A 21,485-nucleotide genomic window follows, 5' to 3' on the forward strand; every position below is an offset into this window, starting at 1 on the left:
TATGACTGTATGATTGATTTCTGTGTCTCATTTTTAGGGTTCAATCTTTTTAAGACCTTCTTTGAGAATGTGAATCTCTGTGATCATCGTCTTAAACGGCAGGGAACGCAGCTGGTAAGACCGTCATGCTTTAATACAAGAGTAGCTAGGATTTTTTAAAGTGGATTTATCTTTAAATAAGTGAGTTTATTTCCTCAGTGTGGATGCCTTTATTAGTCAGTATTCTGGAATTTTGTAATGACCATGTTTTTGGCAGAACTTTTAGTGCAGGGTTCAGATCCTTGAGAAGCTGTTATACAGAAGAACGCATTGTTATTAGTAGGGATGCATCAATACCATTTTTTCCCAACCGAGTACAAGTACATGTATTTTTGTACTTGCCGATACCGATACCAATACCTATTGGATCAGATATCTGACATGCTAGAAAACTCGATCCAGTCGCCGAGAGCTCGGATCGAGTTATTGGATAGTTCACTCTTAGCGATCGAGAGCCGAGTTTTGATCGCCGAGCGAACGCCGAGTTGCTCCCGAGCCGGCAAATCTAGCACCGACCAGTCGCCGAGCGAAAATCAGGGCAAAAATCGTGTAGGGTGAACTAGGTATAACGCAGCAACGTGCACTAGGCACACGGTATCGGATGTTTAGTATCGGAGCCTCGTTTGCGAGTACGAGTACAAGTTAATGAGCGCGGTATCGGGCAAATACCCGATACCAGTATCGGTACTCATGCATCTCTAGTTATTAGTATTATTATTACTTTATTACTTGATTTATTTATTTATTTGCATTTATTTGGACAGTGTGTGGAGCGTTTGGACCTTATTGGCATGGACTTTATTTGGAGAATTGCTATGGAGTCTCCTGACGAGGACATCGCCAACGAGGCCATTCAGCTCATCATAACCTACAGTTACATCAACCTCAACCCTAAAATAAAAAAGGTCAGCACTTGGTCAGACCTTGAAATGATGATTTTCTATTTGTTTAGCTGAAACACCTAGATAAAATCTAATCTGTGCTCTTTTGTATTCTTTCACACAGGATTCGGTGTCCTTGCATAAGAAGTTTATAGCTGATTGCTATAAGAGGTTGGAGGTAGGTGTCAGAATCTTGTGCAGTGGAGTAAACATATCCAGCCTTTTCATCTTCCATGTTTTTTTTGTCCCTTTTACAGGCTGCCAGCTCTGCCCTGGGTGGCCCCACTTTGACCCACGCTGTTACACGTGCAACGAAGATGCTGACGGCCACAGCCATGCCAACAGTCGCCACGTCCGTGCAATCACCTTCCAGGTAGACAATAGCTTTTGTACATTATAATGAATATTTGTTGGTACAGATCCATCCTGGTGTGTGACTATGTTGTGTTTTATTGTGGCAGGTCTACTAAGCTGGTGATCATTGAGAGGTTGCTGTTGTTAGCTGAGAGATATGTCATTACCATTGAGGTTAGCCTCATCTAAATGAATTTTTAAGTTTTGACTGCACTTATCTGAGGGGCATGTTTGATGACACACACTATTGCTTAAGACAAAAACAGTCATTTAGGATGTGCTCTGTACTAGAGAAGTGTCTTAGGGGCTTTATCTAAGCAATGGCATAGCTTTGTTTGTCAGACTTCATTATTAACTACAGTGCTGTGAATAATACTTTCTGACTGCCTCCTTTCTTACATATTTGCCACGCTTTATGATTTGCAATCATCATATAACACATGCATAAATAGGGAAAATGATGCTCTTGCAAAATAAGGGAAAATGCATTTTGTAAAATTTTACCCTAAAAAGTTATTGCCTCACATGGTTATTCCATCAACAATAAAAAATGGTATTCATAAGTCTGTTGATCTAATTAAGCAAAACACGGCTTGAGTTCAGTTGACCTCAGCTGTCTTATGTGCTAGCCCACCACTGTGTAGATCCCAGTTCCAGTCTCAGCTGTGCTATCGACCAACCAACCACCTACACACCACATGATTAATTGTGTGTATTAATTATCATGATTAAACTCTATGGGGTGGGACAGTGATCGAGCAGGGGATTCCTCATCACCGCAATTACAGCCTCTGTTGGCTGGTTGATCGTGGATGGCACTGCATGGACATTGTTTAACAGACGTCAAAGAGAGCAGCTGACAGTGTGCGGTCATTCTTAGATAGCATAAGGTGGAGCAAGTTTGCGATTGGTTATGACTATGTTGAGTAAAAAGGGGAAAATTAATAAATAGTAAAATAATAATTACTAAAAATTGTAAACCCTATTCTTTAAGTGTGGGATCAGGAGCATTTTGTGGTTTGCTGGTCAAGAACACTGCTTTTAAATATACACCAATCAATTTCTAAACTATACACAGTGTACGGTGTAACCCTGAGGCAGTTGCTTATGTTTCTTATGTCAGAAAGCACTGCTTATTGTATTTGTAGAACGTGAGTGCATTATTTTTGTGTGTTTTCATAGGACCTGTACTCTGTTCCTCGTACTATTCTACCTCATGGAGCTTCCTTCAACGGCCACCCAGTGACGCTGCACATAACCTACGAATCTACCAAAGACACTTTCACTTTGGAGGTACAGCCATGACTTTTAAATGCAAAACCACACATTTTTTGTGGATCTCAGATTTAAACACTAGTACTAAGACTCCAGTGAATGGAAAGATTTATCTTTTACTGACCTCAAGAAAATATCCTATGTCCTATATGAATAAATATCAGAACTGTGTGTGTGTGTGTATGTGTGCAGGCTCACAGTAATGAAACAGTTGGAAGCATCAGGTGGAAGATCGCAGAGCAACTTGGCTGTCCAGTGGACAATGTGCAAATCTTTGCCAACGACAGCATGGTGAGAGTCACCCACATGACATACAAGTCATACACCGATATGGCTTATTGACACACAAACAATGTTTACTCAGTTTGATATCACAGCACATATTTGCAGCAGCAGATTGTGTTTATTTTCTTGCAACAGGTTTGTCCGGTGACTCGCCGTTCAGTATGCAAGTTTATCATAGTTGCCTTTTTGAACAGTAAAGGTGGGAGGTAGACTTGGTGGGGCTTTTGGGAATGCATCTCTTAAAACACGTGAATAATACTAATAAAGATAAAAGCAAGCCCAGACCTCCCAGGTAATTAATCAACTGAAAAGGACCATCACTAACCAAATGTTATTTGGTACACCAATAACATGGTAATGTGTGTTACACTGCTCTAGGTATATCAGGTGCAACAGTGTTGTTTGGATTTTAAACTTTTTAACACTTTCAGTGCTGGAAGTATAATTTAGCTCCAGCCAAAAATGCAAAGCCAACAGTGTCCTCTGATCAGAAAGTGTCAACTGATTAGACTAGAAGTAGATACATGTTGTGTATGAAAACCATACGAGTGCTATTGCAGTGCTGAGAATGATCCATCACCCAAACATCTGGTCAGTGGGAATCCCTAAATGGTGTCCCTTTAGATTGATAACTGGGTTACAGGGGTGACCACGTGTACAGAGCAGTAAATGTGCCACAGTCAGTTATTGTATACCCAAAAAATTTATCTGTATGATAGGTGTAGCGTAGTAAATAAAAGGCCATGTTTCAAAATGTAGACTGCGTTCTACAATGCGTGTCAGAATTGTAGTCTGACTATTAATTTATTGGTTACAGTTTTATGCAGTTGTTGTATGGACATGTATTGGTTACTAATACTTGTTTGTGTATGTGTGTGTCTGTCTGTGTGTCCAGCTGACAATGAACAGGGATCAGAAGTTGTTAAATCAGCTGGGTTTCTCAGATGAGCAGAGTCTGACAGTGAAGAGTTCAGGAACAGGCACTCCCTCCGGCAGCTCAGCGGATAGCTCAGCCTCTGCCAGCTCCAGCAGCAGCGGGGTCTTCAACTCAGCATATGCATTGGAACAGGTACACACTCACTTTCTTTGGCTGTAATGTCATCTTTATTTAAATAAGTATACACATAGGCTGTTTAATTTACTTTGTTATAAACCAGTGTATCGTGAAATAAAAAGTAAATGGGTTTTTGAAAACAGTCTAAATATTTTAGTCCACCACTGCTTGGAGACCTGAATTTTTGTCTGTGTCTAATCAAGCGCTCAGAGTGTCTGAGGGAGGGACTGGATGGGGATTCACTTCCTTGCAGAAGCAACAACAACCCCTATTAACCCCTATGCTCCCTAGTTAAGAGAAATACAGGCTGCACATTTCTCCATATTTGTTAAAGCTCTCTGTAGAAATTCGCCACTGTGTTGTGTAAACAAGCAGCTAACGATTTCAAACCAGTTGAGGGTTCATATATTTTTCTCCTGTAATTTGCATTTTTATTAGTAATAGTTTGGAATTATAATTCTAAAAGTTTAGAATTCGGTGTGGCTTTTTACTCCCTTGTATGTGTTGTAGGAGAAGTCTCTGCCTGGTGTGGTAATGGCATTGGTGTGTAACGTGTTCGAGATGCTTTATCAACTAGCCAACCTCGAGGAGCCTAGGTGAGGCCACAGCACTACGTTTACATTTAAAGCATATATGTACGTATGTATATACCTTGGCACGGCGGTCTATTACGCTAGCCCCCCACAGCTGAAGTTTGGGTTTGAATGTTGGTGGAGCTATCTGCCGGTCGGGTGTCTAGACAGACATAATTGGCTATGCCTGAGGGTGGAAGATGGCTGAAGCCCTGCAATAGATTGGCACCCTGTTCAGGGTATTTCTGGTTTGCACCATTTTCTCTGTGGAACTGTACCTTGTTGACAGTGACCCAGGGAAAGTCACAGAAGGTCACAAATAAAGAACAGTTAGAGAAATGATGAAAATCCCAAGCCCACCATGATGTCCAGCAACTTCATGGTCAGGTGTCCACATGCTTTTGGTCATATATTAAACACATCTTATAAGTATGTAACTGTATGTTGTACCTAGTAGCCATTTTCATTAAGTTAACCTCCCTAGGAAAGCAAAAAATGTATCTGCAAAATTCTAGAGATGACACTAGAGATGCCATCCCCACCCCCATTACAACTGCAAGTAAACCAAATGTTCCATCCCTACCCCAGTTCACCTCCAGGTTTATTAAGATATGTGGAAAGCCAGGTTTGAATTCTGCCATTTTCAGTGGTCTTAAAAGGTCAGTACTTGTCACGCTGTATGAGATTCATTCTAAAAATATCTGCTTGGTCTCAGCAGTGCTGAATCAGCCACCGGTGAGCATGTCACATTGTGTGTTCCAAGACTGCCAAACCTTACTTACCGCCCAAAAAAATCGGTCCAACTATTGCACAGAGTAACCCTGACTTAAAACACTATTTAATAATATTGGTGTGTCTGTATATTCACAGCTGTTCAAGCCCTTACGTCTTTGTGTTTCCGATGCAGGATTACTTTGCGTGTAAGAAAGCTGTTACTGCTCATACCAACTGATCCGGAGGTACAGGATGCCCTGGATAACTTTGTACCCAAAGAATCCAGTGTGTGGAGCCACCAGGTATTAAAGAAACACTCACAGCTATTGCACACTGCCCGCAGCATGCTCGCTGAGCCGTGTGACTGACAGAACAGTTAAAAAAATCTGTTTATTGATTTGATAAAGAACAGTATGTGCCGCGCATCATCTACTCTCTTCCATCCTTTTTATAGAAAACACTGTTCACACTGGGTTCTGGCTCTCAGGCCTCCAAATCTCCATCACTGTCTACCAAACAGCAACATCAGCAGAGTGCAGCTTCCATCCTGGAGTCCCTGTTTCGCTCTTCTGCCCCGGGCATGTCCACCTTTAGAGTGCTCTACAATCTGGAGGTACACTAGAGGGTTTTTTCATTTTGTTTTTTAGTCCTGAACAAGTCTTGTCAGTGCTTTTGCTGTCATTTAAGCGTAAGGCAGACAGACAGATCACTTTATTAATCCCAAAGGAAAAGTCAGGTATTACAGCAGCTCAAGGTACTGTGAGTAAAGTATATTGAAGTAAAAGTTATATAATAAACTATTATGAAAGTGTCCTCCGCATTAAAACTAACAGATGTGCTATGTACAATACTGTGTCTGCATAGGTGAACAAACAGAATAGATATACAACTTGTAATATAATAAACTATTTGTGTCCTTTGCCATAAATATTAAACATTACAAATGTGCAATGGCATGCTCACTTCTGTTCTTAATTCCTTTTTCAGGTGTTAAGCTCCAAATTAATGCCGACGTCTGATGATGAGATGGCAAAGACCAGTGTCAAGTCCTTCTGTGAGAATTTCCTCAAGGCTGGGGGTCTTAGGTAATACTTTGCTCAGGTGTGACTGAATTGGTGGCAACAGTTCAGGAAGGCCTATTTCTGTTCAAGCGTGACCTTTTTTTTAATTCTTTCTACTTTAATGCCTAGTGTTGTATGTGTTCCCTCAGTTTGGTGGTTAATGTCATGCAGAGGGACTCCATTCCATCGGAGGTGGACTATGAGACCAGACAAGGAGTCTACTCTATCTGCCTGCAGCTTGCCAGGTGGGTTTGGAAACGATGTTTCAACTACATTCTCTCAGGCTGTTATATGCTTGTTTGTGCTAGCATTTTCTGATTTCATATATTTAAATATATTTTTTAATGCATATTTGTATTCATCTTTTATCATCAGTAGACTTGACCGGTGCTTTGGCTTTCCCTTTGCAGGTTTTTACTGGTAGGACAAACAATGCCAAGCATTCTGGAGGAAGAGTTAAGTAAGGACGGCATCGACACACTGTCCTCAAGACCCTTCCGGAACGCAGGCAGGCAGAGTGGGCGGCAGCTCTCCCTCTGTGGAACACCAGAGAAATCTTCCTACAGGCAGATGTCCATGTCTGACAGGTCCTCAATTAGAGTGGAGGAGATCATCCCGGCAGCACGTGTTGCCATTCAGGTGTGTTTGTTGAATGATGATTATCTGTATGTCTTGGGGCTTGTTAGCTACAGAAGGGAATACAATCTTGTCATATGCATCTATAAAATAACTTGGTTAAGGGGAATCCATTCACTTGCTGGTAATAGTGCCACATAGTATTACTGACTACATTTCCCAGTCTCCTTCGCACCACTTCACAAGATGCCAGCTCCTATAAAAAAAAAACACAGTACAGTTAATATACCAGCCAGTCTTGTAGTAACAAGCTGTTTTGTCTGTACTTGTTTCCATTGTTGCTGTGGAAATAGACAATGGAGGTGGGGGACTTTACTTCCACGGTGGCCTGCTTCATGCGCCTTACCTGGGCTGCTGCCGCTGGCCGATTAGACCTCGTTGGCAGCAGCCAGCCCATCAGAGAAAGCACCAATTCCCTACTGCCCCTGGGAGTCCGCAGCAGGGTTAGCAGCACAGGTAAAACACTGTCCTGTCCTTACTGTTGCTTTACACATCATAACTAAATGCATTTCCAGAATGAACATGGATGTGTGAATGAATTGAGTACTGGACCTGCTTTATGCGTTCCATCCTTTAGTCATTGTGTGTGTCTCCCTCTGTGGATCGCAGGCAGTAACTGCAGCTCCAGCAGTGAAGGAGAGGCCACCACATTGCAGGCTGGAATCTGTGTCAAACAGCAGTGCGTGTCCATTAAGGACACAATAATCGCCAGAGAAGCGCTGTCACTATTAGTCACCTGCCTGCAACTTCGATGCCAGCAGCTTTGTAAGATCCTGCACAAATACATACAAGACACTGCATCACTTCTGTACTGCAATGGTCTTTTTAATGCCTTTTCTCTTATTCCACAGCTTCTTTTTATAACCTGCCCTGTGTAAATGATTTTATTATTGATATCCTGCTGGGCTCACACAGTGGAGAGGTACGTCGAGTCATCTACATTTGCGTTGTGTAGGTGGGTTAATTAAGTTTCACAGTTCATACGAGCTTCCTCTATACGTCTCCCATTACAGATCCGACGGGTGGCGTGCGATCAGCTGTACACGCTGAGTCAGACTGATACATCCGGGTTTCCAGAGCTGCAGAAGCCTAATCTGTTCTTGCTGAAAGTGGTGCTGACTGCCCAGCTTCCTCTCTGGTCTCCTACCAGTGTCATGAGGGGAATCAATCAGAGGTCTCGCACAAACACACATAACATATAACCACCATACAAAGACATTGTGAAGAGCTGACATATTATTATCACTGTCACTCTGTACACCAGTCGTGTGTCATGCGAATGGATTGAAATTAGCTATCAAATGATGCTCTGTATGGACAAAAGTATTTGGACACCATCCTAATTTTTAAATTCATGTATTTTAGCCTCAACAGTTGTAGCAGGTGTAACATATGTATACGTAGTATATATATAGTATTTTGCTATATAGTTGTAATTTGTCATACAGCTATATAATGGTAATTGCATTACATAATCAATATTTTTATTGTTTTCTACTCTATTGTATTTACTCTAACTGTATTTACTCTGTGCTGGAGCTGCTGTAAATTTTCCTTATAAGGATCAATAAAGGAATCTTCTTTTATCTTATAAATCAATTATAGTATATACACCGATCAACCATAACATTAAAACCACCTCCTTATTTCTGCACACACTGTCTATTTTATCAGCTCCACTTATAGGAGCACTTTGTAGTTCTACAATTACTGACTGTAGTCCATCTATTTCTTTACATACTTTTTTAGCCTGCTTTCACCTGGTCTTCAATGGTCAAGACCACCACAGAGCAGGTATTATTTAGGTGGTGGATCATTCTCAGCACTGCAGTTACAATGACATGGTGGTGGTGTGTTAGTGTGTGTTGTGCTGGTATGATGTGCTGGATAAGACACAGCAGCACCGTGCCCACTCACTGTCCACTCTATTAGACACTCCTACCTAGTTGGTCCACCTTGTAGATGTAAAGTCAGAGACGATCGCTCATCTATTGCTGCTGTTTGAGTTGGTCATCTTTGAGATTTTCATCAGTGGGTCACAGGACGTGGCCCATGGTTGGTGGACTATTCTCAGTCCAGCAGTGACAGTGAGGCATTTAAAAACTCCATCAGCGCTGTTGTGTCTTATCCACTCATACCAGAATGATCCACCACCGAAATAATACCTACTCTGTAGTGGTCCTGGGAGAGTCCTGACCATTGAAGAACAGCATGAAAGGGGGCTAACAAAGCATGCAGAGAAACAGATGAACTACAGTCAGTAATTGCAGAACTACAAAGTGCTCCTATATGGTAAGTGAAGCTGATAAAATAACAAGGAGGTGGTTTTAATGTTATGGCTGATTGGTGTGTGTGTGTATATATACAGTGTATCACGAAAGTGAGTACACCCCTCACATTTCTGCAAATATTTCATTATATCTTTTCATGGGACAACACTATAGACATGAAACTTGGATATAACTAAGAGTAGTCAGTGTACAACTTGTATAGCAGTGTAGATTTACTGTCTTCTGAAAATAACTCAACACACAGCCATTAATGTCTAAATAGCTGGCAACATAAGTGAGTACACCCCACAGTGAACATGTCCAAATTGTGCCTAAAGTGTCAATATTTTGTGTGACCACCATTATTATCACTGCCTTAACCCTCCTGGGCATGGAATTCACCAGAGCTGCACAGGTTGCTACTGGAATCCTCTTCCACTCCTCCGTGATGACATCACGGAGCTGGTGGATGTTAGACACCTTAAACTCCTCCACCTTCCACTTGAGGATGCGCCACAGGTGCTCAATTGGGTTTAGTCCATCACCTTTACCTTCAGCTTCCTCAGCAAGGCAGTTGTCATCTTGGAGGTTGTGTTTGGGGTCGTTATCCTGTTGGAAAACTGCCATGAGGCCCAGTTTTCGAAGGGAGGGGATCATGCTCTGTTTCAGAATGTCACAGTACATGTTGGAATTCATGTTTCCCTCAATGAACCGCAGCTCCCCAGTGCCAGCAACACTCATGCAGCCCAAGACCATGATGCTACCACCACCATGCTTGACTGTAGGCAAGATACAGTTGTCTTGGTACTTCTCACCAGGGCGCCGCCACACATGCTGGACACCATCTGAGCCAAACAAGTTTATCTTGGTCTCGTCAGACCACAGGGCATTCCAGTAATCCATGTTCTTGGACTGCTTGTCTTCAGCAAACTGTTTGCTGGCTTTCTTGTGCGTCAGCTTCCTTCTGAAATGACGACCATGCAGACCGAGTTGATGCAGTGTGCGGCGTATGGTCTGAGCACTGACAGGCTGACCTCCCACGTCTTCAACCTCTGCAGCAATGCTGGCAGCACTCATGTGTCTATTTTTTAAAGCCAACCTCTGGATATGACGCCGAACACGTGGACTCAACTTCTTTGGTCGACCCTGGCGAAGCCTGTTCCGAGTGGAACCTGTCCTGGAAAACCGCTGTATGACCTTGGCCACCATGCTGTAGCTCAGTTTCAGGGTGTTAGCAATCTTCTTATAGCCCAGGCCATCTTTGTGGAGAGCAACAATTCTATTTCTCACATCCTCAGAGAGTTCTTTGCCATGAGGTGCCATGTTGAATATCCAGTGGCCAGTATGAGAGAATTGTACCCAAAACACCAAATTTAACAGCCCTGCTCCCCATTTACACCTGGGACCTTGACACATGACACCAGGGAGGGACAACGACACATTTGGGCACAATTTGGACATGTTCACTGTGGGGTGTACTCACTTATGTTGCCAGCTATTTAGACATTAATGGCTGTGTGTTGAGTTATTTTCAGAAGACAGTAAATCTACACTGCTATACAAGCTGTACACTGACTACTCTAAGTTATATCCAAGTTTCATGTCTATAGTGTTGTCCCATGAAAAGATATAATGAAATATTTGCAGAAATGTGAGGGGTGTACTCACTTTCGTGATACACTGTATATATATATATATATATATATATATATATATATATATATAACTATATGCTTAGCACTTTTAAGCAGCCGTTTAAAAAAGGCATTTCATGTTCCACTTTGACTGTGCCCAAGTGCAGAAAGTGAAGTCAGTAAAGACAAAGAAAACGATTTGTTTAAAGAAACTTCAGTGGCTTGCAAAATAATAAACTACACCATCAATTGAGACTTTCTTGGCTAACATCAGTGCCCAGCCATACAAATGCTCTTTTGACTAAATAGGCACAAATTCCCACTGACCTACTTCAAAGTCTTGTAAGAAGCCTTTGTAAGAGTGGCTGCTGTTATATCTGAAATGATCACATAGAGGTCACTCTATTTTAATAGCATTTGTTTTTGAAATGGGATGTCCAACAAGCTCTTGGCCAGGTGTCCACATACCTAAACATACAGCCATATGTATATATTTAACACCCCAGCTGAAGTTTTGTATTTGGTTTTTCTAGGTTGCTTTCACAGTGCACTGAGTATTTTGACCTGCGATGCCAGCTTCTGGATGATCTCACTAGTAAGAATCCTTCTTATTTAATTGTGAGATCTGCATTTGGGACTGAACTTGTTTGTTTGGTTGTCGTCTTGTTAATTCATTTTTAATTCTGGATCAGATTGTTCTCTTTTTTCAATACCAAGTTGGATCAAGTTAAATGCATAATTAAGAAGTGATATTAATTTTATTAAGCTGTTATGTTGATTGGTGCAGATCACATGCAGTTTAGTCTGAAGTAGAGGTTACTTTACAATGAAGTATGCACAAACAGACAGTAAAAATGTTAGGATAAGTTTCAATGTAATGAAAACTCAGTTCTGGACAGTCGCATTGGAAAGGGGTGAAGTGGAAAAGGTAGTTGCTGGCTGGCCAACTTACACTACACTATTAAGCAAAGTGCATGTGTTTATCCAACATGTTAAAATATTGCACAAGTAGCAAGAGGTCTTCAGTAATAAATAAAGCACTCCCTTAAAATACAAATACCTCAACATAAGCTCTATTGGTTCATTCTGCTATTGTCTGCCGTAATAACTTTGTATAAAATGATGTAGTTCATTTGCACTGGACATTTCGTGTATTCGTGTGTGATCCATTGTTCATTAACTTTTGTCTTTAGGCACAGAGATGGAGCAGCTGCAGATCAGTCCGGCAGCCATGTTGGAGGATGAGATCAGCTGGCTGGATAACTTTGAGCCTACGTGGACCAGCGAGCTGGAGACCAGTGAGGCCGACAACATCCTGCAGGCTGGCCATCTGCGCCTCATTAAGACTCTGCTGTCGCTCTGCGGCAACGAGAAGGAGCAGTTTGGTAAGATCTTTGAAACGTACACGGGCAACGATTAGTCTTTTAAACGCTTGTGCGCTCACTTGGCCAGATGTTTCTGATTAGCAGTCAGTTATCTCTGCCTTTCATCTCACTTGTTTTCAAGCGAGGATGTGGTTTCATTAATTAGAGCGTGTTCAAAGATGTGTGCCTTAATGTCCAAGTAGGTCATTTGGGTAGGTGATGTTGGGTTAACCCATAGTTAGGCTTCCTTGTGAATCAGCCTTATTTACTGATCACTTGTGGCAGTCGTATAGGTGTGAAACAGTTTTATAAATAATCAGAGCATGCTATGCAAGGGGTTCCATGCTAAAAAAATGTGCTATTAATATGCTATTCTTGCTGTATTATGCAGTCGGCCCAAAATTGCACATAGGCTATATTTTAGCGCTGCTACAACAGCAGCAGTTTGTAAACTTCTCGCTGTAATCTTTGTGGCTTGCCTGGCAGGATGCATCGCTTTTGGTGGAAAATGGGTGGTACAATTAGGATTACGAAAATGTGGTGCCAGGGGGATATAGCATCTGTGTCTGTGAAAGTTAAACCTGAAGATGATAAGTACAACTGGATTAGATTAGATTAGATTCAACTTTATTGTCATTACACATGTACAAGTACAAGGCAACGAAATGCAGTTTAGCATCTAACCAGAAGTGCAATAAGCAGCAAGTGCAGGATAAACGGTATCTACGATATACATTATTTACAGGATATGGGCAGTGGTATGAACAAGATAAAGGGAACTGCTAAAGGGAGACCAGGCCCCCACTTGCCCCCTCTGTGGAGCAAGAACCTCTGTTAAACAGTTTCTCCACGCATGCCAAAAGATTTTTTTCTGTAAAAATTTACAGTACAAACAACTACAAATAAATCTTTACCTCAGCACACTCCCCCCCCTTTCCATTTCTGAAACACACTGAGATTTAGAGTGAATGTGGGTAGTAAATAGGCTTGGGTACCCTTAGCTAGTTGTGCATACAGTCTACCAACTCTACCAAGTCTACTCAACTAAAAAGTGGAGCTATAAAAAAAGTTTTCCGTTTGAATGCGAATGAAATCTAGAGAGTGGATCTGGAGTGTGAGTAGAAACAAACACTGACAGCCACAGTTGGTTAGATTAGTCCTATTACAAGAGAGGTTTCTCCAGGAACATGAGTTATTCAGGGAAATCTCATTGACCTTATGAATCTCAAAGGCTTTTCACGTTGATACTGCACCTGATATATGGTTTTACTTTTTGTTTAGGCCCCTCACTCATTCAGCAACTATTGGATGATTTCCTGTTTCGAGCATCACGCATCATCCTGAACAGCAACAACCCTTCCAGTAGCACAGCTCCTCTTCATGATTTTCACCCAAAGTAAGTATATGCACGCACACAGACACACACTCAAAACTAATCGCCAGTCTGACTGGTGATTTTGAGACTGATATACAGATAAAGTGCACACAATTAACTTTAATGCTAGGTACATTCTTACAATTTAACATGCAATAACACACAGTGGCCAAAAGTGTGTGGACACCTCTACTAATTACTGAGTTTAGTTCATGTTTCAGCCACATCAGTTGCTAATAAATATATAAAATGTGCTGTTATAAACTATATGCTTCCATTACTGTGGCAAAAGTTTGAACAGCATGTTCCAGCATGACACTGTCACTAAGCACTGAAGTTTGGTGTAAATGCTCAAAGCCCTGACCTCAGCCCTTTTCAGCATCACAGTAATGAATTAGAACGTTAATTGTGACCCAGGCCTATTCAGCTAAAATTAGTGCCATTAAATGGGCAAAGAACCACTTCAAAATCTCGTGAAACGCCTTTTCAGAAGTCTGTCATGGCCACAATAAGGTTGGGCCAGCTTCTTATTAATGCACATGGTTTTGAATTGGGATGTCCAACAAGCTAATGGTCATGTGTCTACATACTTTTGACCGTATAATTTATGTAAATATGTTTTTAGAGCAGGACATTTGGTATAGAGTGTAATGTAACACCCTGGTCAAACCGTCGCATCAGGCTAACACGCTAGCATCTTACTGCTGAGTGTAGAGCCACCGAGCTGGCGTATCATAATTGGCCACGTAAGGAGTGAAAGGTTGGACAGGATCTCTTTCTGTGATATGCGGGGATTCCTATTGAGCCCAGCTTGGCTCTTGAACGTGATATGACTCTGTGTTGGAGCCCCACACTGGCAGGTGATAAAAAGCGGCCACAGATAGGACACCTATCGGAGGGGATGTGTGATGATCTGGCTCTTTTTGATCAGACCGGGGAAAATTCAAGCAGAGCGTGATTAGGAATTGGAAATTACTAAAAAATTACTAAAAATAATTTTATAATTTAAAACGCATTGTATTAAATGACACACATGTGTTTAACATGGCGTAAAATCCCAAATAAATAAATAAAACGCATTGTGGCACATTTAAAAGTTATGGCACATCATACTCATACAGAATCCCACATCTCAGTCTTAACTCCCTCTCCCGGTTGTGCTTGTTCTCTTTCTGTTATTCCTCTCTTAGGTGCAGTACAGTCAGTAGTCGGTTGGCAGCATATGAGGTGTTGGTGATGTTAGCTGACAGCTCTCTCACAAACCTGCAGCTCATCACTCGAGAGCTGCTGTCTATGCACCACCAGTCTGATCCCTCTCTCTCCAAAGAGTTTGATGTGAGTATTTTATATGTTACCTTCTTGTTTTTGACTGTTAACATTTCCAGAACATTGGAGAACATTGAAAACATTAACAGCTCTGAAAATGATATTGCTTATTATAGATTTATCCTGTTTACTCCGATAGTCCAAAGACATGCAGTCAGGTTATTTCGAAATAATTGCCCCTGACTGTGTTTGACATTAAACTTGAACTTGAAGTGTAAAACATGACGTTAAAATCCTAAACAAACAAATTTGATCAAGTCACTTCTTATTAATTAATAAACAGTGTAGTGAACATGGCAGTAATGTAGAGCAGTGAGTTGAACATAAACATGGTGAGCCTTTTCTAACAGCATTAGTTTGTTTATTGGGAATTAATCATCGAAGTAATATCCACATCATTTTAAGGAAAGCAACCAACCACAGTTGTGTGTGTAAGTAGACCACAACTCCCTGTGTTTTACCCACATAGCCAAAAAACCATTCAGTGTTATAAATTAATTATATAAAGGAAATATGCTTCCATCACTATAGGGAAGTCCTGTTCCTCTTCCATCATGACTGCACAAAGCAAGGTCTAATCTTAACCTCCTTTTTAATCCTACACTTTGCACTTTATCTGTAGTATTTACAATGAAACAACAAATCTATCCACCACTAGCATATAGATGTCTGATCACATGTCAGTAATTCCAAATCGATGATGTGCGTGTATCGGTAATGTTTTATTTCTCAGTACCTCCCTCCTGTGGATGGGCGATCTGTATCAGGGTTTGTGGGGCTGAAGAACGGAGGGGCCACGTGCTACATGAATGCAGTGTTTCAGCAACTCTACATGCAGCCTGGCTTATCTGAGGTGTGTATTAGAGAGCCATCACGGCTGAACTTCTCTTAGTGCGTAGTTTTGGTCAAATTTGTCTGCAGCATTACACATTAATGGCTTAAATAGCCATTTGGCCAGCTAGTGTCTAGGTTTGGTATGTGTTTGGTTTCTTACTCGTCTTCCACAAGAGGGGGCTACATACTGCAAATAAAATACATCTACACAACAGTGTGTAAGAATACTAATAAATAGAAATCATCACTCATTCTGTATTAGCAAATTCAAGATCCAAAAATGTTTCCCTCTGTGTGTCAGTCCATTCTGTCAATAGAAGATGATGCAGAGAATCCAGAAGAAAGTGTTTTCTGTCAGGTGCAATCCCTGTTCGGCCATCTAATGGAAAGCAAGCTGCAGTACTATGTACCTGAGAACTTCTGGAAGGTAAGCCGAGTGTTTGCTCATGTGATCTGTTCATATTTAGCTAATAATAGCTTAATAATAGAAAAATTAATAATGTTTTTAACAGCTGTATGATGTTGTTTCTGTGCAGATCTTTAAGATGTGGAACAAAGAGCTGTATGTGCGAGAGCAGCAGGATGCCTATGAGTTTTTTACCAGCCTGGTGGATCAGCTGGACGAGCATCTAAAAGTACGGCACATGCAATATCAACCAGCTCTTTTTTTTTTTTTTTTTTTTTAATAGAATTATATTATGCTCTGATTAAAGAGGGAAGTGTATAAGCATCTATAGCCATTTTGCACTGTCATAGTTCAAATGCAGGTTTAAGTCCTGGGGCTTAATCTGAAACCATCCTGCACATTAAAGCCCACGGTAACTACAGTACATTATGACATTATGACCAAATCCAAAGCGATCCTTATCCCTAACTAATGTGCTGTTGTCCGTTTCCAGTTGTACAAGGGTACTCATGAAATTAGGAGGAGTTTGCTGTAGGTTTTTCTGCCTAATTATTTAATAATATTTTTAGCTTCAAGGAGTGAACTTGGCTGTACTGTAGAACAATAACGCAAAACAGTTGCAAGCTTCAACTAAACATGCTAATTAAAGAATAAAGATGCAGCCAGTATCTTAAAGCTATTCCTGGCAACATTAGTATATTTATTATAAGAGGATGAGCAGAGTTCTTTCTTTATATTGGGCATGATGCAAAAATCCACATTTTTACAATAATAATAATTGTTATTACTGCATTTTTCTCCAGTTCCTTTTTTTAAAAAGACATGTACAATTTCTCCAAGCATAAATGTTTCTATACAGTGCAAATAAATGACTTTAATTACAGCATGTGGCAGTGTTCTAGAAAGGCATTTCACTTTTTAGAAAATTCCACCTAATCGTTCTTGTTAATACTACGTTTGAATTTTGATACAAAGGCATCTCTTTCTTGCCTGTAGAAAATTGGACGTGAGCAGATCTTCAAAAATACATTCCAGGGGATTTTCTCAGACCAGAAAATATGCAAAGACTGTCCTCATAGGTAAGTAATATTGTCTAGCGATGATGTTTATTACAGATGCAGTAAATAGGAGCCAGTCATTGCGTGTGTTCTGCTTCTTGATATTCAACCACATGCATTCCCACCTGCAGTAAAATTTGTCTTCAGTTAGGCAGATTAATATGATTTTGCTTTCTGCCGTACAATATATGGAATATTATTTAACAGTTTCCTCTATTTAACATTAAGTTGCGTTTTTGCAAAAGTTTGGTGCCACCTCAAATACTAAGATTTTGCTTGGCATTTTTGGCATTTACTTAAACAATATTTTAATGGACCCTGTGAGTTACTCCATGAAGACACTAATACAGTTATTATTAATGTAACTAAAATGCATTTCAAAACTTTTTTTTCTGAAAGTGATTTGAGCAATCTAATTTAATATTTTATTAATTTAATATTTTTTGCGGATGAATGACATGATTTAAGTTAATCAAAATTCACAACAATTTCAAGTAAGAATGTTTTATAAAAAATAAGTGTGTCCATGTGGTTTAATTTGATTGTTTGATATCAAATGGCCGTCTAATGAGTTTGATTCATTTATTATTTCATTTTCTTAACCCATCTTCTTTTTATTTGTTTGCTAATGTTAGTGCAAAGTCTTAAGTGATTATGAAAAGCCCACAAATCCCCCCTCCCCCTTCCTTAAAAATGGCTTTGGGGTTAAGTGTTGCATTTCATGAGTTCTAATAATAATAATAATGAAAAATGCTCTATAGTGCCAGAGCATTGAGGAAAATGGCAACAGTTCTTATTAATGACGCCAAATAAGTCCTCTATGATAAAGAATGCAGGTGGTGCACAGATTTATGACCAGCTCAATAGAGCCAGAAATGAATAAATAAATCACACGAAAGCATGTCGCATCAACTCATTTATTAAATACTTAGTGTTGTGTAGTGTGAATGTTGTGTCATAAAAGCAACTTCTATATCTGTACATTTTAATAATTAATGAATAACAATAGCCTGTCTGAACATTTGGTACAGCTATTCTTGGTCAGGGTAGGAGTCTGCAGCAGTAGAGTAGATTGGAAAATAATGGGAAAATGTGAGAATAGAATTAAGGTAGCCCTGTATTTACACAGGCATACAGAACGAATGGGTTTTCTGTCCCTATATAAAAAGAGGTTGTGCATGAATAACAATGTTATTGTTAACTTCACATGACTCTGATCTTCATCCATTTGGGGTTAACTTATATCATTTAGTTTTAAAGAAAATAATAGTTTTGACTAGTGTAACTAAGTATTTTCTGTACCTCCCTCCCTCTATATCGGTCTTTCTCTCTGTGGAATAGGTATGAGCGTGAGGAGACCTTCATGGCATTGAATCTGGGAGTGACGTCATGTCAGAGTCTGGAGATTTCTCTGGACCAGTTTGTCAGAGGAGAGGTGCTAGAGGGCAGCAATGCTTACTACTGTGAGAAATGCAAAGAGAAGGTAATAATCTGAATGTGCACATGACCGTTCTTGGTGGCAGGAATAAAAACAAAGACTCTCTGGTTGGGCTGATTTTTTTTTTAATGATCTTGACTGATGTTGTCTGTGTTAATTATCTGTTTTCAGAGGACAACAGTAAAGCGCACGTGTATAAAGTCATTGCCCAGTGTGCTGTGTATCCATCTCATGCGTTTTGGCTTTGACTGGGAGAGTGGACGCTCTATTAAATATGATGAACAGATAAGGGTAAGGCATAAAACATCATGGCATTTACCCCAAATCACCTTAATTTTGTTTGTTTTACAGTGTTTAACAGCATGCGATCAGAGAAAGCTGTGTTAATTCTTTTGTTGTTTTATGGTTACCCCCTAGTTCCCGTGGGTACTGAACATGGAGCCGTACACAGTGTCTGGCATGGCTCGACAGGACTCTAGTTCAGATCATGGAGAAAACAGCAGGGGTGGGGAGGCAGGGCCTGGAGGCTCCCCACGAAAGAAAGTCACAATCTCTGAGAACTATGAACTGGTGGGAGTCGTGGTTCACAGTGGCCAGGCACATGCAGGACATTACTACTCCTTCATCAAAGATCGCAGGTGTGTGTTTGTGTTTTGCTCCTTCTTACATTAGTCAATATATCATATAGGTATATTTATGCCTACATAAATACAGTTGCTATTGGCAATATTACCTTAAAAGATAATATGGTGATGTACTGTACAGTAGATTTAAATGAAATTATACAAAAAGAGAAGCGACAATCAGGATTGCCATATGCATATTTTTATATATAGAATAATCATTACTACTTTCATATATAGAATAATCATTACTACTATATATATATACATTTCCATGATTAACCCTATTTCCAGTTATATTTTGTGTGATGTTTCTTTTTAATATTAGGAAAATAACACGGCCCCACAGAGCACATGCTTTCACTTGTTGACGACCACATTTTGTCGGTGTGTGGCTTTAAACTGTTGGCACCTTTGCCACATGTGTGCTTCCTAGTTGTTAGTGGTCATGTTTGGGAAAGGCCCAAGTCTGATTTGCCTCAGGATTTTCTGTAAGTGGTTTTGCATCCTTAAAACAGTTCCAGATGCCTGGCTGAGTCATATCTTTTCAAAACGAATTCAGAATCCTCCGTTCCAGGGAATGCACAAACAACCCAAGCACGTTTAATAAGCAATTCTTCTCTCTTTTTCTTCTATGTTTCTTTTTTCTTCTTTCTTTATTAGGGGGAGTTCCCGAAACAGATGGTATAAGTTTAACGATAATGTTGTTGAAGACTTTGACATGAATGATGAAACCCTGGAGTATGAGTGTTTCGGTGGAGAATACAGACCCAAAGTCTATGATCAGTGTAGGTCACCTAAAACTAGGTTACTCAAACTTAACCCTTTCACATGATCGTCACTAGTTAGTCATTTCTTTACTGTATGTTGTGCTGTGTTGCTGTAGCTAACCCGTATCCAGATGTGCGGAGACGGTACTGGAACGCTTATATGCTGTTCTACCAGCGCATCAGTGACCAGAACTCACCGGTTTTACCCAAAAAGAGCCGTGTCAGTGTCATGAGACAGGAAGCAGAAGACCTGTCTCTGTGAGTCACATATTTTAACAGCAGTATTTTACTTTATAAATCTATTTTCTGTGCTTCTATTACATTTACCTGATGTGGTGTTTTTACAGGTCAGCCCCTTCCTCTCCTGACATCTCCCCACAGTCGTCCCCACGACCCCCGAGAGCCAATAACGATCGGCTCACCCTGCTCACTCGCCTGGTCAAGAAAGGAGAGAAAAAGGGCCTGTTTGTGGAGAAGATGCCAGCAAGAATATTCCAGGTACACCTGCATTCCATCTCATAGTAAATGAAAGAGGGTTTCAAACCTTTCTTCTGGCCTAAACACTGTAAAAGTTGGTTTGTATTCTTTACTAAAGGTAATGAAGTAAAGCGTAATAGTAATTACATTGAAATCCCAATATAAGCTAAGTGGCTAACTGGCTTTAGCTAAGTGACACTAGAGAGGATTGTAAAGGTTGTACTTACCACTGCTTACTGCAAAAGTATGGGGACACACAACCGTTAACTTGTTGCTAATCCCATTCCACAACCATGGCCCAGAGGAATAGTCAAACTGGAACAAGAAAGAGCATTCTCTAAATTGTTACCACACAATTGAAGTTATAGCATTTTCTACACCTGAATGTGTGAATTACCAGAACTCAATAATTACACAGCATGTCCACATCCTTTTGGCTGTATAGTGTATTTTACTATTGTTAGGTGTAATACTGGGTCTTTGCCTGGTAACTCTTTTATCATTAAATATGTGGGGCAGCACGGTGGCTCGGTAGGTAGCACTGTCGCCTCACAGCAAGTAGGTCCTGGGTTCGATTCCCAGGCGAAGCGGTCCGGGTCCTTTGTCTGTGGAGTTTGCATGTTCTCCCCACGTATGTGTGAGTTTTCTCCGGGAGCTCCGATTTCCTCCCACAGTCCAAGGACATGCAAGTGAGGTGAATTAGAGATACAAAATTGTCCATGACTGTGTATGACATTAAAAACTGTCCTGTCGTGAATGTAAGCAAAGTGTGTAAAGCAAGGCGTTAATCCTAATAAATAAATAAATAAGTAAATCATTTAATATGTACAAAAATATTACAATTGTAAGATATATACCTTTCCTGTGAAATAAATGTGGTTTAACAGCCAGTCGTATTTTCCAGATGGTGAGGGATGAGAACCTAAGGTTCATGAAGAACAGAGATGTCTATAATAGTGATTATTTTAACTTTACACTTTCCTTGGCCTCTGTCAACTCGGTAAGATGCTTCATTTTTTCCTAATTAAGTACCTAAAAC

General features: G+C 40.4%; 1 protein-coding gene across 2 annotated transcripts in view; it reads left to right on the forward strand.

Moving 5' to 3' along the window:
• Positions 1–21,485, forward strand: part of usp24 (ubiquitin specific peptidase 24) — a 90,210-nt gene that overhangs the window by 55,092 nt on the left and 13,633 nt on the right. For both annotated transcript variants that reach the window (XM_063002166.1, XM_063002167.1), the window contains 33 exons: positions 38–114; positions 804–944; positions 1,045–1,098; positions 1,178–1,293; positions 1,382–1,448; positions 2,457–2,567; positions 2,742–2,840; positions 3,730–3,903; positions 4,399–4,484; positions 5,368–5,476; positions 5,629–5,787; positions 6,162–6,259; positions 6,385–6,480; positions 6,646–6,874; positions 7,165–7,327; positions 7,481–7,636; positions 7,723–7,793; positions 7,885–8,045; positions 11,309–11,370; positions 11,969–12,160; positions 13,421–13,535; positions 14,705–14,849; positions 15,574–15,693; positions 15,976–16,101; positions 16,211–16,309; positions 17,077–17,159; positions 18,480–18,621; positions 18,748–18,867; positions 18,994–19,214; positions 19,863–19,987; positions 20,086–20,227; positions 20,317–20,467; positions 21,351–21,446. In XM_063002166.1, coding sequence (XP_062858236.1) covers positions 38–114; positions 804–944; positions 1,045–1,098; positions 1,178–1,293; positions 1,382–1,448; positions 2,457–2,567; positions 2,742–2,840; positions 3,730–3,903; positions 4,399–4,484; positions 5,368–5,476; positions 5,629–5,787; positions 6,162–6,259; positions 6,385–6,480; positions 6,646–6,874; positions 7,165–7,327; positions 7,481–7,636; positions 7,723–7,793; positions 7,885–8,045; positions 11,309–11,370; positions 11,969–12,160; positions 13,421–13,535; positions 14,705–14,849; positions 15,574–15,693; positions 15,976–16,101; positions 16,211–16,309; positions 17,077–17,159; positions 18,480–18,621; positions 18,748–18,867; positions 18,994–19,214; positions 19,863–19,987; positions 20,086–20,227; positions 20,317–20,467; positions 21,351–21,446 — 4,106 coding nt within the window. The remainder of the gene's footprint in view (positions 1–37; positions 115–803; positions 945–1,044; positions 1,099–1,177; positions 1,294–1,381; positions 1,449–2,456; positions 2,568–2,741; positions 2,841–3,729; positions 3,904–4,398; positions 4,485–5,367; positions 5,477–5,628; positions 5,788–6,161; positions 6,260–6,384; positions 6,481–6,645; positions 6,875–7,164; positions 7,328–7,480; positions 7,637–7,722; positions 7,794–7,884; positions 8,046–11,308; positions 11,371–11,968; positions 12,161–13,420; positions 13,536–14,704; positions 14,850–15,573; positions 15,694–15,975; positions 16,102–16,210; positions 16,310–17,076; positions 17,160–18,479; positions 18,622–18,747; positions 18,868–18,993; positions 19,215–19,862; positions 19,988–20,085; positions 20,228–20,316; positions 20,468–21,350; positions 21,447–21,485) is intronic.

This window comes from Trichomycterus rosablanca, chromosome 9 (assembly GCF_030014385.1).
Source record: "Trichomycterus rosablanca isolate fTriRos1 chromosome 9, fTriRos1.hap1, whole genome shotgun sequence".
In the NCBI taxonomy this organism is placed as follows: domain Eukaryota; kingdom Metazoa; phylum Chordata; class Actinopteri; order Siluriformes; family Trichomycteridae; genus Trichomycterus; species Trichomycterus rosablanca.